We start from the raw sequence: 16159 nt of genomic DNA, 5'->3' as shown, positions 1-16159 counted from the left end.
CAGAGAACAACCAACAATCACCCTGCTTGTTTTACACACAGTCCGGGAAATACCTGTCCGAGGGATGGGCCTCCACGAAGTATCCCGCGAAGGGGCAGTAGACTTTGGGCTGGAGGGACTTCACCAGCGACGCCTTGTAGTTGAGCAGCTTCTTCCGTTCATTCTTCACAAACTGCGCTTTCCACGAGTCTGCGGCGGACATCAGACAGACGGTCATTTACCGCTCAGTTTGGGCACATGGCAGGATAACCGCCGATTTTAGCCTCAATTCTCCTCTTCGGACAATCTTAAGGACGCTCTGATCATCATAATGGCTCTGAAGATGATCTGATCAAATACTTTAACGAGCAGAACTAAGACTGTGACCTTGCCTGCGTCTGTATTTAGTCTGATGTCATTTGTCACTTTCATCAAGGCTGTCTCAGTACTGTGACAGGGTCTAAAGCCCGATTGGAACACGTCAAAAACATTATTTACAAGAAGAAAGTCCGTAAGCTGGCTGTAAACCACTTTCTCCAAGACTATTCCTATAAAGGGCAGATTTGATATAGGCTGATAATACACCAGGCACAGGCAGCGTCCCATCATAGTCTTGTTCCAAATACTAATACAAGACAGCACGACATTTCAGCTCGTTGGGAGTATGATCAAACCCACCTTCTGTACTGCTGAGGGGCTGTTTCTGCACGGTGCGGCAGCTGGAGAATGATGCACATAAAAGTTTGGGCGTAAAAGTTAAATCTCACATTAGGCATATTGGCTCGGGCCGGCCCTGATAGCCAGAGTCGTCCCATTCTCTCTCAGGCCAACACAGAGACACTAATGCATGATTCTATCACCGGTCGTATCGAGTCCTGTAATGTCCTCTCTGGTCCTCCTATAAAGAGGATCTCAGGTTTACAACTTTTACAAACTTCATCAGCTCGTGTCCTGACGAAGACCAGGAGTCGGGACCACATTACACCGGTTTAAAATCGCTGCATTGGCTCCTGTGTGTTTCAGGAGCGACTTTAAAGTTCTTTCAATGGTTTTAAAATATCTTAATGGTCTGGGCCATCCTTATCTTTCAGAACGACTTTTATCTTATGAACCTTGGAGCTGTGCTGGACGTCTGCCACCCCAACATTTCTTTTCGGCACCTGCTTTCGATACCAGTTGAACCTAAATCTCTTTTTTTAAAAACCAGACTTCAATGAAGTTTCTTGAGTCTGTACTCTGTTGAAGTGTGGAACGTTTCGCCTCTCATCCACAAGGCTTCGTCGGTGACCTTAAGACAGACAAGCTCTACCTGATTTCTATAATGGACGGCTCTATAAGTAACGATGATTAGATAATCATATATGCACTATAAAGAGAGCAAACGTTATTCCAAACACGCTCAGGTTTACCGTAGTGAAACACAATCTGACGGACTGACCGGTGTATTTGCCTCCGTAGAAGGTCATGGGGAACCCGGACGCTCCCCCGGCAAAGTCGCTCATCATCAGGGCAACGTTCCGAGGAAGCCTGCCCCCGTTGGGCCTGGTGCAGTCCACCGTGTTCAAGATCATGTGGCCTAGAACGAGCAGTTCATTTAAAGCCGCTGTGCAGAACATGCAGGGTGTTATACTGTAGGCCTACGTCTGTTATACCACACAAGAGCGACTGTCAGGAGTGAGGAGACGTTTATATTAGTGCGTAGTTGACCTTTCACTGACCCGGCGGTGATTTAAGGTGGTGTGTGTGGATCAGGAAGTGCTGCCTCCACGACCAGGCCCCGGATAAAGAGGAAGAAAAAGGATGGATGTTTACACTGTGTCAGGTGTCCAGAACGGCTTCTCTGCGTCTCGGTGGGACAATAAACAGTGTAACACCACTCCAGAACAAGAAACTTTCCTGGAAGTTTCCCTTGCGTCTCTTCTGGACATAATCAGCCAAAAAATCCTGTTTGCCAGAAGTCACCATGTGGCTCCTGGCAAACAGTAAACAGGACGTCTTATGGTTTTCTTTGAAAAATGCCACTGTGTCATAAAGGCCAGATTTGTGCAGTTACGACTAATAGTTGTTCTGTGGACAGTTTCCCCCACCTGAGCTGTGTCTCTCTGCAGTTCATCAGGGTCATCATAGGCGTCTCTGTAACAGCTGTGGTCAGTGCTGTCCTTGTTCGGTCAGTAAGTTTAGGTCTTTAGTTCTTTCCATTCCTGGATGGTGGATTTAACTGTACTCTGAGAGACGTTCAAAGCTTTGGAAATCTTCTTATAACCTAACCCAGCTTTATACTTCTCAGTAACTTGATCCCGGACCTGTCTGGTGTGTTCTTGAACTTCATGAAGCTTCTGCTCCACAATAGTCTCTAAACAGACCTGAGACCATCACAGAGCAGCTGTGTTTGCACTGACATTAGAAACACACAGGTCGACTCTGTTTAGTCACTGGGTCAACATGGGATCATTCAGAAATCACCAGGAAACTTCTGAAGGCGACTGGCTGCACTAGAAGGAAAGGGGGGCTGGTACTTTTGTACATCCCACAAAAAAATCTGACTTCATGAGTGTGTGTCCTTCACATAAAAATTCAATTAAATATATTTATGTTTATGGTCCATAGTGTGGTAAAATGTGGAGAAGTTAAAGGGGTCCATACTTAAACCACTGGTGTATTTTAAACTCTGAAAATAAACTGTCATCACTGACATGTGATTAAAAGTCTACATTATTACATGACGGATTAAAGACGTACGGACACTGTGGAAACTAGAATGTGTGATTTCACGTACGTAAAACGGGCCGTGGACGTAACGTGCTCTGTGTTAATGACGCGTCAGAAAACCTACCAGAAACCCCCAAAAACCCTTAAATAGAATCGATCCTCAAGCATCACTGGAGCCACCAGGATGGAAAGTAAAGGTACTAAACTAACCCCCCAAGCAGCCGCCGGGTCACTGGAAGAACAAATACGCACGAATATGAACTTTATTTGAACATAAAGATGTCGCATAGTCAGAGCCGTGGGAAGATGATTTAGTTAGGGGGGGCTGAGGGACAAAATGTACCCCAAAAACACTTTTTCCTTTTTATTAATATGGTCTGCAGTTCCCAAACTATCCAACAGGGGGAGCTGCAGCCCCCTCAGCACCCTGGGTTCCCACGGCCTTGTGCATAGTGCAGCTTTAGCTTAGAATGAAATAACATTAGCTGCATTGGAACCCTCAGTCACTTGCTTTGGATTTACCTTTGTACTGGACAATGATGCAAGTGTCCATTTCAGGGTGAACTCCGTCCATCAGAATCATGAACCGCAAATGTTCATCCACCTGCGCCACACGGAGACGGGTCAGAGTCTCACTTCTGTGCTACTTCCTGTACTTACTGGGACACCAACACTTCCGCTGCTTACGTTTTGCCAGACGCCAAACGGAACCACGTTGATGTTGTTGAGTTTCACTCCGCTTCGCTCCAGATACCTGCAGCACAGGAACACCAGGGTGAAGCAGTGGAGATGCAGGCCAGTGTCAGAGGAGAACTCATGTATCTTAGTGAAGCAGTGGAGGTGCAGGCCAGTGTCAGAGGAGAACTCATGTATCTTAGTGAAGCAGTGGAGGTGCAGGCCAGTGTCAGAGGAGAACTCATGTATCTTAGTGAAGCAGTGGAGGTGCAGGCCAGTGTCAGAGGAGAACTCATGTATCTTAGTGAAGCAGTGGAGGTGCAGGCCAGTGTCAGAGGAGAACTCATGTATCTTAGTGAAGCAGTGGAGGTGCAGGCCAGTGTCAGAGGAGAACTCATGTATCTTAGTGAAGCAGTGGAGGTGCAGGCCAGTGTCAGAGGAGAACTCATGTATCTTAGTGAAGTGAAGCAGTGGAGGTGCAGGCCAGTGTCAGAGGAGAACTCATGTATCTTAGTGAAGCAGTGGAGGTGCAGGCCAGTGTCAGAGGAGAACTCATGTATCTTAGTGAAGCAGTGGAGGTGCAGGCCAGTGTCAGAGGAGAACTCATGTATCTTAGTGAAGCAGTGGAGGTGCAGGCCAGTGTCAGAGGAGAACTCATGTATCTTAGTGAAGCAGTGGAGGTGCAGGCCAGTGTCAGAGGAGAACTCATGTATCTTAGTGAAGTGAAGCAGTGGAGGTGCAGGCCAGTGTCAGAGGAGAACTCATGTATCTTAGTGAAGCAGTGGAGGTGCAGGCCAGTGTCAGAGGAGAACTCATGTATCTTAGTGAAGCAGTGGAGGTGCAGGCCGGTGTCAGAGGAGAACTCATGTATCTTAGTGAAGCAGTGGAGGTGCAGGCCAGTGTCAGAGGAGAACTCATGTATCTTAGTGAAGCAGTGGAGGTGCAGGCCAGTGTCAGAGGAGAACTCATGTATCTTAGTGAAGCAGTGGAGGTGCAGGCCAGTGTCAGAGGAGAACTCATGTATCTTAGTGAAGCAGTGGAGGTGCAGGCCAGTGTCAGAGGAGAACTCATGTATCTTAGTGAAGCAGTGGAGGTGCAGGCCAGTGTCAGAGGAGAACTCATGTATCTTAGTGAAGCAGTGGAGGTGCAGGCCAGTGTCAGAGGAGAACTCATGTATCTTAGTGAAGCAGTGGAGGTGCAGGCCAGTGTCAGAGGAGAACTCATGTATCGGCTCTGTTTCCAAAAACATCTACAATATGTGACTAAGAACGTCACCATCGCTACTACGACTACACTGTCCACTTCAATTGTTCAATGAATAACTTCCCGAGATGTGCGAGAAACTACAAAAAAATCTTTAAAACCACAATCAATATTTGTGAAACTCCACGGAGAGTTACTGAACAGACTTTGTATCTTTATTTAGAGAACCGTATTCATGATTCAGCATTTGTTAACCTCTGACCACCCGCCTAAACCAAATGCATTCTGTCCTCGTTTGGCTGTGTAGCACCTCATTTGAAAGCTAAGACCCACAAAACTGATCTTTTTCCTCACGTTGTTGCTGTGTTGTGTCACCTTTTTATGTTTTTTTTTCTTTCTTTTTTGTTGAGTTTTTGTCACATTTTTGTCGTATTTTTGTCACATTTTTGTCACATTTTTGTTACATTTTTGTTGAATTTTTGTCACATTTTTGTTGAATTTTTGTCACATTTTTGATAAACATTTGTCACATTTTTGATAAACTTTTGTCACATTTTTGATAAACTTTTGTCACATTTTTATTGAATTTTTGTCACATTTTTGATGCATTTTTGTCACATTTTTGTTGAGTTTTTGTCACATTTTTGATAAACTTTTGTCACATTTTTGTTGAATTTTTGTTGAATTTTTGTCACATTTTTGATGCGTTTCCATCCTTGTTTTCTTCTTATTTCTTGTGGCTGTTTTGGTGCTTTTTTCCCAAGAAGCTTTTTGATTCGGGTAAAGCCAAACTGGAGAAAATGGGATCCGTTCAGGTGGGAGTTAAGGGGTTAAAGTAGTTTTTGAATAATTAGAGAAAGATTTTGTTTAAGTGGGTTTTGGTCATGGCGTCGTGGAAAATGAGAAATGTTCTGATTTGTGTAAAATATGCTTTGCAGAAGATTTGCATACATCATGTTGGCCTTATTTACAGTTGAGCTGTTATGGTAATGTGCACTGTCCTTGCAAAAAATAAATACAGACAAATATTGCTTGTTTTAGTTGGTGAGTGCATTATAGGCCTATTGGGGAAACCAGAGTAAACCATGTACTCGTAGCTTTTATTATCTCATTTATTTTCATATGCTGGTGTTTTACATGCTACAAGAAACACTATTTGGATGCAAAGTACATTATAGACCAGGGGTAGGCAACGTCAGGGCCGGGGGCCAAATCCGGCCCTTCAGCACAGAACCTCTGGCCTGAAGATGATTTTGAGAAACATGATTACCCAAATCAGAGAGTACTTTTAACATTATTAGAGTTAAATGGGAGAGAAACAAAGGTATAAATACTGTCAATACACTCAATGAGGTCATATATTATGTACAACACTGGCATTTGAAAGAAGTGCACTGGAAAAAGAATAATCGTTTTAAGGATGAAGTGGCATAAATCTACTTGAAGTAACAGATTAAATCTAAGGTTTCAGTAGGTCTGGTCTGGATAAACCTTTAGTATTAGTTATTCTCTTAATCCAGATAATTTTGTGTAATTTAAAGTGAAAAACAATTATTTGTTACACATGTGTGTTAGCATATTAGCGTTTGTGTTAGCATATTAGCATGTGTGTTAGCATATTAGCATGTGTGTTAGCATATTAGCGTGTGTGTTAGCATATTAGCATGTGTGTTAGCATATTAGCGTGTGTGTTAGCATATTAGCATGTGTGTTAGCATATTAGCGTGTGTATTAGCATATTAGCGTGTGTGTTAGCATTTTAGCGTGTGTGTTAGCATTTTAGCGTGTGTGTTGACATCTGTGTTGCATTCACTTATTGCTGTTTATTTATATTACGGTAAAGTATGTGCTGAGAGAGGGGGCGGAGTTAACTGAGAGAGGGGGCGGAGTTAACTGAATCGAAGCGTTGTGTCTTCCGGGTTTGAAAAATACCTCCAGAAAACACTTATATTTATCACAAAAACGAGTGCTCCATAGTGGTAGAGGTACAATATATCATATACATGCCTAAACTTAACTTTGGAATGGCTAAAATAGCAGGATATAGGACCTTTAAGTCATTTAGCTCATTTAAGATGGTCATTTTTGCAGTGTTGAGTTTACTTTGGGCGAATAATCAGCAGTTTTGGCCCTCGGTGTATTTACAATAAAGAAAATCGGCCTCCGCCAAGAAAACTTGCCTCCCCCTGTTATAGACCTAAGAGAAATCATAGAAGTCATTTTAACCGTGTTAACTGTTGTATGTGATAAATAATGATGTGTTTAAAACTTATATTATGCAAAGTCAATGTAATAATTATAATTTTGTAATCTGAATAAAGTTCATGACCTTAAGCTGTTGAGCTTATGGAAGTGAAGTGTTGCGTTGTAAGCCTGTTTACAGAGGAAGTGGGTTTGTGGCCCGACGCTGATGGGAAAGATACGACCTCAAGCCTTCGCGCCGGTGTAACGTCGAGATGCACTTCTTTATCGAGCTGCACTGACAGCATCAACACGCACGTGCACATGTCTTTGTCTCTCATTAAAAAACAGTTATTAACAGCTGCTAAACTTTGTCTTGCATAATATTACGTAACTCAAGAGCAGTCGACTCTTTCCTCAGCAACTTTTATTACATTTAAACGCTCATGCTTTCTGATTATTGACAAAACTTGTACTTTTTTTGTTTTTAAAGCCTATATTTTCAACAGACAGATATTTAAAGGCAAATTGTTTTAGCAGCTTCATCATTTACTAATTACATGTAGAATAAACTGCCTAATTCGACAGTAAAATGTATGAATTCATGTTATTTGCTGAAAAAGCGGAACTCGATGGCTCAATAGTTCTGCACGTGAGAAGTAGTGCAACTGGACAAGCCGTCTGTTTCGATTGTACACCGGACGTGCTGTCTGTGCTGTTTGAGACGACTGATTGTCACAAGTTAACTTTTGTGCCTCTTTAACATCGTAACTAATAAGGCTGGTTGTAAAACTCTGTGGAAACAGCTGAGCTCTGAAAACACAACTTCTGCTGTAGAGAGACTACCTTTTAAATTCAAAGTTATTTCAGAATATCTGCCTGACCTTCTTTGCTGTTGATGAATTCCTCTTTCTTGCACTTTTCAAAGAAGGGAAGTCTGTCAGCCTTGTTTAAGGGTTTAAGGGTCTTAACAGATTAGATTAGATTTTAATAGTCTGTTGGTTTTATCCCAGCAGTTTCGTCAGGGAAAAATAATTTGGAGAAAAATCTAAACTTTCTCTAATTATTCAAAAACTTCTTTAACAAATGCTGAATTATGAATGAAGTTTCTACTGAATAAAGATACAAAGACATGGAGAGGAGCAAAGTGGTTCAACAGCCCATAAATACATGAATAAAGGAGTTGGGCTAATGCTAACGGTTAGCTAGCGCTAGCTACGACTGCCGTTTTTTCACTTCGACTGAACAATCTGCTGTGAGTAAACATCCATATGGACACGATTTACACTTGACTTGTACGTCATAAATACGTTCACATTTTGCCAGAAATTGGCTAAAAAGAGTGAAAAAATTGTGTTTGTTTTTCCCCGTCAGCAAAGCCACGCCCCCTTCTATGACTCGATGCCGTCTGTATCTATTGCTGGGTTGCAGGTTCTAGAATGTGATGATGTCACAGGACCCAGTGGGGGAGGAGCCAGTATTTTCTTTTAACTGCGTTACACTTTCACCAGTCATATCTAAAAGGAACATTTATGAATTACAAAAAGGATCATTAATATCAGTCACTGGGTCCAGGATCTCTCTGTACAAGACACAGCTAAATAATTTGACCTCTATTTCCGGGTTGCAGGTGACATCACAGCGTTCTAAAGGCCAATACTACTGTATGGAGGAAACATTATTTTGTTTTGGAGGAAATGTTTGGTCTCATACAGAGAGATCATGGACCCGGTGACTGATATTTATGATCATTTTTGTAATTCATACATTTTCTTTTGAGCTACGACTTGTGAAAGTGTAATGCTGTTAATAGGAAAAACTGGCTCCGCCCCCTCTGGGCCCGATGACATCATCACATTCTAGAACCTGAAACCCAGTAATCGTATTTTCTCTTTGAAGAACGTGTGTTTTAACTGGAGTAACTCGGGTTACATTTACAGATTTTAACCGATGACCGTTTGACCGGTGGTTGAACCGATCAAAGCTGTCGGTGATAAAAACGTGATCTCTTAATTACAATAAAACAGACAGTGGCGTAAACGATCTTTTAGTGTGAACAGATGATCCCTCATAACTCGCCTGTTTGTTCTTAATAAACCAATAAAAACATTTGGCGCGAGGGTTTGGGTTCTCACGAGGTTTGCGAGCAGTAAAGAGGCCACAGGCGAAACTCTTGGGTTGCATTATATTTCATGTTTATTGCAGCTCGTACAGTATTTCAGGATCGTTCACTTTTAGAGCAAAGGTTTATCGTTATTTTCAGGCTTTAGAGTCGACACATCGAGTAGAGTCCATGATATCGTTTATCGCGATATTTTCCTGCCCCAATACATCGAACATGAGCGGGTTCTACAGATGCTAAGGTGGACGAGGTGCTTCGTTTGAAATATTTGACAGTGGATTTCAGACTGACCAGAAGACGGGTCTGGAGGTGTCTCCCACGTAGATGGGCGTGTCTGGCCTCCTCTCGGACAGGACTCTCAGAGTGGGGTAGCTGCAAAAACAAACAAGTTCATCCTTTCCACCGTGAATCCCGGACTATCGAGCGCACCTGAATAAAAGCCGCTCAAACTCAATTCAAAAAGAACAAACACACACTGGATACAGGCCCTGACCCCAACCTTTTTGTTTGAGTGAGGGATTGTTTTGGTCAGCAAGATGGCGGCTGTGAGATCCCTGGAAACCGATGATGTGTGTATATTGTGAAGCTCCACCCTCCTGACTGAGAGGCAGGAGGCTGTGGTTACCTGAGGTGGTCGGAGTGCATGTGGCTGATGTAGACCAGGTCCGCTCCGCACAGCCGGTCTCTCCAGTCGGCGGGAGGCTCGTGGAGGAGCCACCAGCCTCGGGCGAAGGCCGGGCCCTGAAGCCACGGGTCCAACAGGAACCGGCACGAGCCCAGCTGCAGCTCCACACAGGCGTGGGTCAGGTAAGTCACCTGTTCACACACAAATCAGGTGTTAAAGTCACCTGAGGAACTGTGAGGAGGCACAGAGTGTTTACAGCTGTTCAGAGGGATCCAGCTTTACTGCACCGATAATAACGTGCCCAGGATTAGAACGACCTCGAACCTCTGCTCAAAAGTAAATATTACTGACGTCCTTGGAGACTCTATTCCCGTGCAAAGAGGAGACAAAATGTTTCAAAATGCCGACAAAAAACAAGACGAAGAGGAAAAATGAGAGAGAAAGTTACAAAAACACAACAAAAAAGTGACAAAATGCGAGGAAAAAGATCCTTCTCGATCAGTTTTGTAGGTCTAAGCTTTCAAATGAGGCATTACACTGGCCTGGCTGTGAGCTTTGAGATTCAGGTAAAGCTGAACTTTAATGCACTTGGTTAAGGCGGGGGGTTGAGAGGTTAAGAGACCGATTTAGCTCCAAGCCTTTTGCTGCAGTGTCTCCCTTTAAAATAAGCCGTCATTGTGAAAGGAATAAACATATTTATCTGAGCGCATTGAAAAGAAAATCCAGAGAAACTGTAACATTTCTGGGCGAGCAGGTGTTTGAAAGGAGCTTTGTAAACAGCTCTGAAGCTAATGGTTTAATCCCACTATAGTGAATAGGACTTAAGGCCCATTGATCTGGCAGCAGAGGTTGAAAGGCCCGAGACAAAACCACTCCTCTTGTGTAGTGTGGACTGTAGTAGGAGCTCACAGACCTGCACCTCTCCCGGCTGCAGCTCCAGAGTCTCCCGGGGGTCCTTTAACCAGGGGTCCTCAGGGTCCAACTCCAGCAGCTGCAGACCTCCGCCCTCCAGAACCTCCACCTCTGAACCGACAGTTATTACAGCACAGAAGGAAACCCATCAGTATGAAAAACACTTTCCATTGTCACATTTACGTAGTTGTATTTCCAAAGCCACGTGTCACAGGTCCTGGCACTTCCAGAGAAAATCAACAACAAACCAAAAACAGAATGGGAGAAAATAAAGTAAAAATCACTGTATGTTTGTAAGTCACCTACGCCGTTTAAAAACCGTCACTTGAAACCTTCATTTTCCCAGATTTTCCCAGCAAATGAACAGCAGGTCTATTCAAAGTGGCCCAAAGGCGAACGTTCTCCAATATCATATACAGTATGTTGAGGTATAGGGCGGATTTTAGTTTCAACAAAACTCCAGTGGACAATAGCTGTGCCTGGAAGGCAGTGTCAAAGGTCACAGGTCGACGTTTCACTCACATTCTGGAAATTTTCCTGCCAAACAACATAGTACGTTCACAATACTGTGAGTTACAATGAGACGGCTTCAGGGTAATGACATCATCATCATAGATGTGTTTGCTAGATCCTCCAACAGTTCTTAATAGGGCTGAGGTCAGGGGAGGAGGGGGTCCACATCATGAGTTTCGCTCCTTTTCTGCCCACAGCAGCCAGTGATGCAGAGGTTTTCTTTACAGCAGGACATGGGGCGTTGTCATGATGAAGATGATTTTGTTCGGGAAAACACGGCTCTTCTTTTTGTAGCATAGAAGAAAGTGGTCAGTCAGAAAGAGGTCATTTTCACACTTTCAGGGATCCTAAAAGGGCCTAAAGGGACTGACCAGCTCTCTCCTCATGACTCTGGCCCAAAACATGACTCCGCCCCCTCCTTACTGACGTCACAGCCTTGTTGGGACATTGTGGTCATTCACCAACCATCCACTACTCCATTGATCTGACCATCCAGGGTCACACGGCTTCATCAGTGAACAAGACTGTTTATGCAGACGGTTTAGAAGGTTTATGCACAACTGCAGCCTCTGGAGGGTCCGACACCTTCATGTTTGGGAGACTCCAGAGGCACCAGCAGCTTCAAATACCTGTCTGCTGCTTTGTGGCATCTGTTCTCTTAATCTGATGTGTTTGTCTGGCAGAAACCGTCCATATTGTGCCTGTATCTGCACAAACCCGAGTGTGTCTGAATCATCCACAAATCTCTTATCAGTACGATGATTACACTTAATCTTTCATGAAATATCGAAGGTTTTCATACCTAGACCAAGGCATTCTATATATATACTATATCACGCTTTTCATCAGCAGAGAGATCCTTTTTCTTTCCTTTATTGCTTGAAAATGATGATCTGCTTAATAAAGTGGAACATCCTTTTTCAGTAGTTTCTCCCTGAACTGGGCTTAACCTGAAAACTGATCATCCCAGGTCTCTGAGATTCATGTCAGTGATTCAAAGAGCCCGAGACACAAAACCATCCATGAGTTTCATTGAATTATTTATTTATTTATTCTTTACCTTTTTGACTCAGAAATACAGTTTGCATAATCATTTGGACACAGTGTACATATTTCTGATCCCTGTTACTTGTGTATCGGTGCACGTTTGCTACGTGGATTCTTGCGTTTCCGGGCTCCAGAAGTGATTTTAATTGGCCTAATAGTTTTATATATTTTATTTGTATAGAGCTTTTCTAGACACTCAAAGACGCTTCACAGAAATACAATAGAGTGCATACATCCCTCGCTCTTTCGCCGACTTATTTTTAACACAAAGTATTAACGGCATACGCACATTGTGTTCTGCGTCCTGATTGGCTCGTCGCAGAGTGAGCCCTCGTCTCGCTGCAGGGAGGATCTCTGTAGGGTCAGCGGACACACTGAACACCACAGATTCACAGCAACACAGGCCGGGCACGAGCGGGTCCGACTCCGCGATCACTTTCTCTGAACGTCTCCGCGATTATAAACTCCGCGAGCATGTGGCGCTCGCTTCAGCGAAACGCTCGCCCTCTGAACCCGAAACTGCTACGATAAAGCTTTGGTCATAGTGACGATTGTCTCACCGGAGACGAGAGCAGCTCACGATGTTTCTCCACGTCTGTGATGTGAATCTACAGCTCTTATGTGGTGTATTCATCATCATTGTTTATTCAGACTCTCGCTCCATCGTCCATGTTCACCCCATTGTTGGAAACTTGGTACAGTTTTGTGTGCTTTTCAGACATGTTAAAGAGGGGTATTGTGCTTTTTTCAATCACATAGCACCAGTCTATAGCTCACTACAATGATGACCAAACCTTCTGTTGGTCTGGCCCTGCTAACGCCAGACTAAAATCACAAGTGATATTTAGTCTGGGGACCACCAATTCGTTTTCTCGTAGGAGAGGTGTGGTTTACGATCGTCCAGAGCCGTTTATTGGGCGATACGAATGTGTCATGCGTCTGCACGAGGCCACAGCCAATCGTATCATCGTATGAGATGACGTATAACGTACCCGCTGTAAACTTTCAAGCTAAACTATTTAGAACAAGGTCTAAAGCTTAATCAAAAAATACCATCGTGTCTGCTGCTGTCATGTTTGATCCGTAAATAAACTTTTTTTTTTTTTATCCGTAAATAAACTACAAGCTTCCGTATATCGAAGAGCGCGTCATCAACTTGCCGTCGCTTCTCGTTCAGTGATTGGTTCCCAAATCCATGCGAAAATTTCGGCCATGGTTCCCAGGCTCGAGCTCACACAGCAGCATGGTGTTAGCCAGGTTACTGTTGGTCTGTAAATGCAGTAAATTAGAATAACTGCCTTGTATAAAATGTCTCTCTCAAAATGGCTGTAGTGAATGTCTTGAAATAGGCCTCTGTCTCTTTAAGAACCTCTGAGCCTTTAGACACGCCCCCTCCACACGCTGTCTGTGGCATCAGTGGGGAGGGGGTTCTGCTGAGGAGCAGTGGTTGGTTACTCGGCTGGTGACGAAAGCTCGGAGGCGTCTCCAGGAGGTGGGGGCGTTCCTAGGAGGACTCAGGCAAACCTATCCCTAAAATGGCCGCCATCAGAGTTTTTACAGATTACTCAGAAATACGTGAATGTGCCAAGGCAACACTTCAGGCATGTTTTTAATGAGGGAATGACAGAATAACATGATGTAAAGCTTGAAAAAGTCCATTTTGCAGAATACCCCCCCTTTAAGTAAAGTTCACCACAAAATGTGATCGAGTCTTATTCAGTACAATCTTATAAGACAAATAAAATCACACAGTGACACCAGGCATGAGGGAGAACCTGTGTGAACCAGTGAGGAAAGTGTGGTCAGGGGTTTTACAGCCTTAAAACATATATAATAGTTGTAAAACATAAAGCTGACTACTTTGTGGATTTCATATATTGCGGGATATTTTTAGATAGTAACCCCCGCGATGAACGAGGGGCCACTACAATCCAACATAAAACAGCACATAAAAAACTGGGGGGCACTTACTGGACATTTAAAGTAATGTCCAGGTGGGTTTTGGTCAATTCTGGACGTGATGAAAGCCTGAATCGGACAAAGTTCCAGCGGCGGAGACGGTGAGAGCTGGACGGAGTCGTGATATGTTTTGAGATGAATGCAGGGTTAAGAGTGGGGTCGAGGAGAATTCCAAGGAAGCAGTTGAGTGAGGACGGAGTGAATTAAAACAGATCAGTGGGAGACGCACACGATGGATTCTTTGAAATGATGTCTAGGATGCGATCATTTGTTGTTGTTGTAAAGTGCTTTATTAATAAACTGTTTAATTCTCTAACACCGTCAGAGTTCCGCTTGTTTCACACAGACGAACCCTTTGAGGTGAGAGCAGAGCTATCATGGTTTCTGCCACATGCAGTGTTGGCATCATAATAGGTTTGCACCTGTTCAGCCATAGCTCAGGAGTTAGATCACGTCTTGCTATTGTTTGCACCTGCTTCATTATATTAACAGGTGTCAGGTTACAGGGACACAATCCTGCGTCTGAGCTTCACTGGCCAGAAATAAAACGGCATTTTCCATCAGTTCCCTTTTCAAATGTACTGTGAAGTAACATGTGCAATAACCCCTGTATTTACTATGATGTAAACCTGCACTGCGATAACATTCTTGTTTATAGTCTGTTTACTTCATTATTTACTGTCTATACTGTCCCTGGTAGTCATTGTGCACAAGATACCACTATTTTACTATTTAAGAGTGTTTCTAAGAGCTGAATGTAACAAGTACATTTCTCCATCTTAAAGGAATAGGCCACCGTTTTTACATACTGAGATATGCTCTTACCTAACCTTAGACGTGTTAATATATCCCCGTCTGGTCTTTGTCCGTGCGCTCACACATACGCAGCCTCTCCCACATGTCACATAGCTCCAAAAAAGCTCACGATAGAAGCTACCAAGCTCTTCCACGTGTTCCCTATTTAAATAAAGTTACGTGAAGTGTTTTCATGCGAAGTATATTTACACAGAAATGTAGCATGTCGATTTTATAAGCAGATAAAAAGGGGGACTATATTGTGAGGCGTAATGATACAGGAGCACAGCGTCCGCGCAGTAACTCCTAAAGACTTCCCCCGCTCACTTCCGTCAATAGAAGCTGCGTGACTTGTAGAGAGCTCGCAGAGAACAGTTGAAGGAGCGTGGATAACTTGTGAACGATGCCTTTTACGTGCATCGTGCCGGGCTGTGATAACAAGCAGAAAGTATATAGTGTAGTAATGTTTCATTTCCCTGTCTTCATCCTTTGTACCGTATTTTTGGAACACTTTTGCATTTGTCCAGTGTTCTCACCACTAGAGGTATCATGAGGAGCATCTACAACCCACAAATGTGCATGTTGGTCCTCAAACGGTCAGAAACCGACTCCATGAGGGGGGTATGAGGGGGGTATGAGGGGGGTATGAGGGTGGTATGAGGGGGGTATGAGGGAGGTATGAGGGGGGTATGAGGGGGGTATGAGGGTGGTATGAGGGAGGTATGAGGGGGGTATGAGGGTGGTATGAGGGGGGTATGAGGGTGGTATGAGGGTGGTATGAGGGGGGTATGAGGGTGGTATGAGGGGGTATGAGGGGGGTATGAGGGTGGTATGAGGGGGGTGTGAGGGTGGTATGAGGGTGGTATGAGGGGGGTATGAGGGGGGTATGAGGGGGGTATGAGGGGGGTATGAGGGGGTTATGAGGGGGGTATGAGGGGGGTATGAGGGTGGTATGAGGGGGGTATGAGGGTGGTATGAGGGGGGTATGAGGGTGGTATGAGGGGGGTATGAGGGGGGTATGAGGGTGGTATGAGGGTGGTATGAGGGGGGTATGAAGGGGGTATGAGGGAGGTATGAGGGGGTATGAGGGGGGTATGAGGGTGGTATGAGGGAGGTATGAGGGGGGTATGAGGGGGGTATGAGGGGGGTATGAGGGTGGTATGAGGGGGTATGAGGGGGTATGAGGGGGGTATGAGGGTGGTATGAGGGGGTATGAGGGGGGTATGAGGGTGGTATGAGGGGGGTGTGAGGGTGGTATGAGGGTGGTATGAGGGGGGTATGAGGGGGGTATGAGGGTGGTATGAGGGGGGTATGAGGGGGGTATGAGGGGGTTATGAGGGGGTATGAGGGGGGTATGAGGGTGGTATGAGGGGGGTATGAGGGTGGTATGAGGGGGGTATGAGGGTGGTATGAGGGGGGTATGAGGGTGGTATGAGGGG

At 44.3% G+C, this 16159-nt stretch overlaps 1 protein-coding gene across 1 annotated transcript in view; it reads right to left on the bottom strand.

Moving 5' to 3' along the window:
• Positions 1–16159, bottom strand: part of cmah (cytidine monophospho-N-acetylneuraminic acid hydroxylase) — a gene marked incomplete at both ends in the record, with an annotated part of 33099 nt that overhangs the window by 10837 nt on the left and 6103 nt on the right. The window contains 7 exons of the mRNA XM_079552149.1: positions 54–189; positions 1418–1555; positions 3211–3292; positions 3376–3442; positions 9161–9241; positions 9495–9685; positions 10408–10517. Of these exons, the coding sequence (XP_079408275.1) occupies positions 54–189; positions 1418–1555; positions 3211–3292; positions 3376–3442; positions 9161–9241; positions 9495–9685; positions 10408–10517 (805 nt within the window). The remainder of the gene's footprint in view (positions 1–53; positions 190–1417; positions 1556–3210; positions 3293–3375; positions 3443–9160; positions 9242–9494; positions 9686–10407; positions 10518–16159) is intronic.

This window comes from Gobius niger, assembly GCF_951799975.1.
Source record: "Gobius niger genome assembly, chromosome: 2".
NCBI lineage: Eukaryota > Metazoa > Chordata > Actinopteri > Gobiiformes > Gobiidae > Gobius > Gobius niger.
The sequence above is the reverse complement of the archived record's forward strand: the minus strand, read 5'-3'. Positions and strand labels throughout refer to the sequence as shown.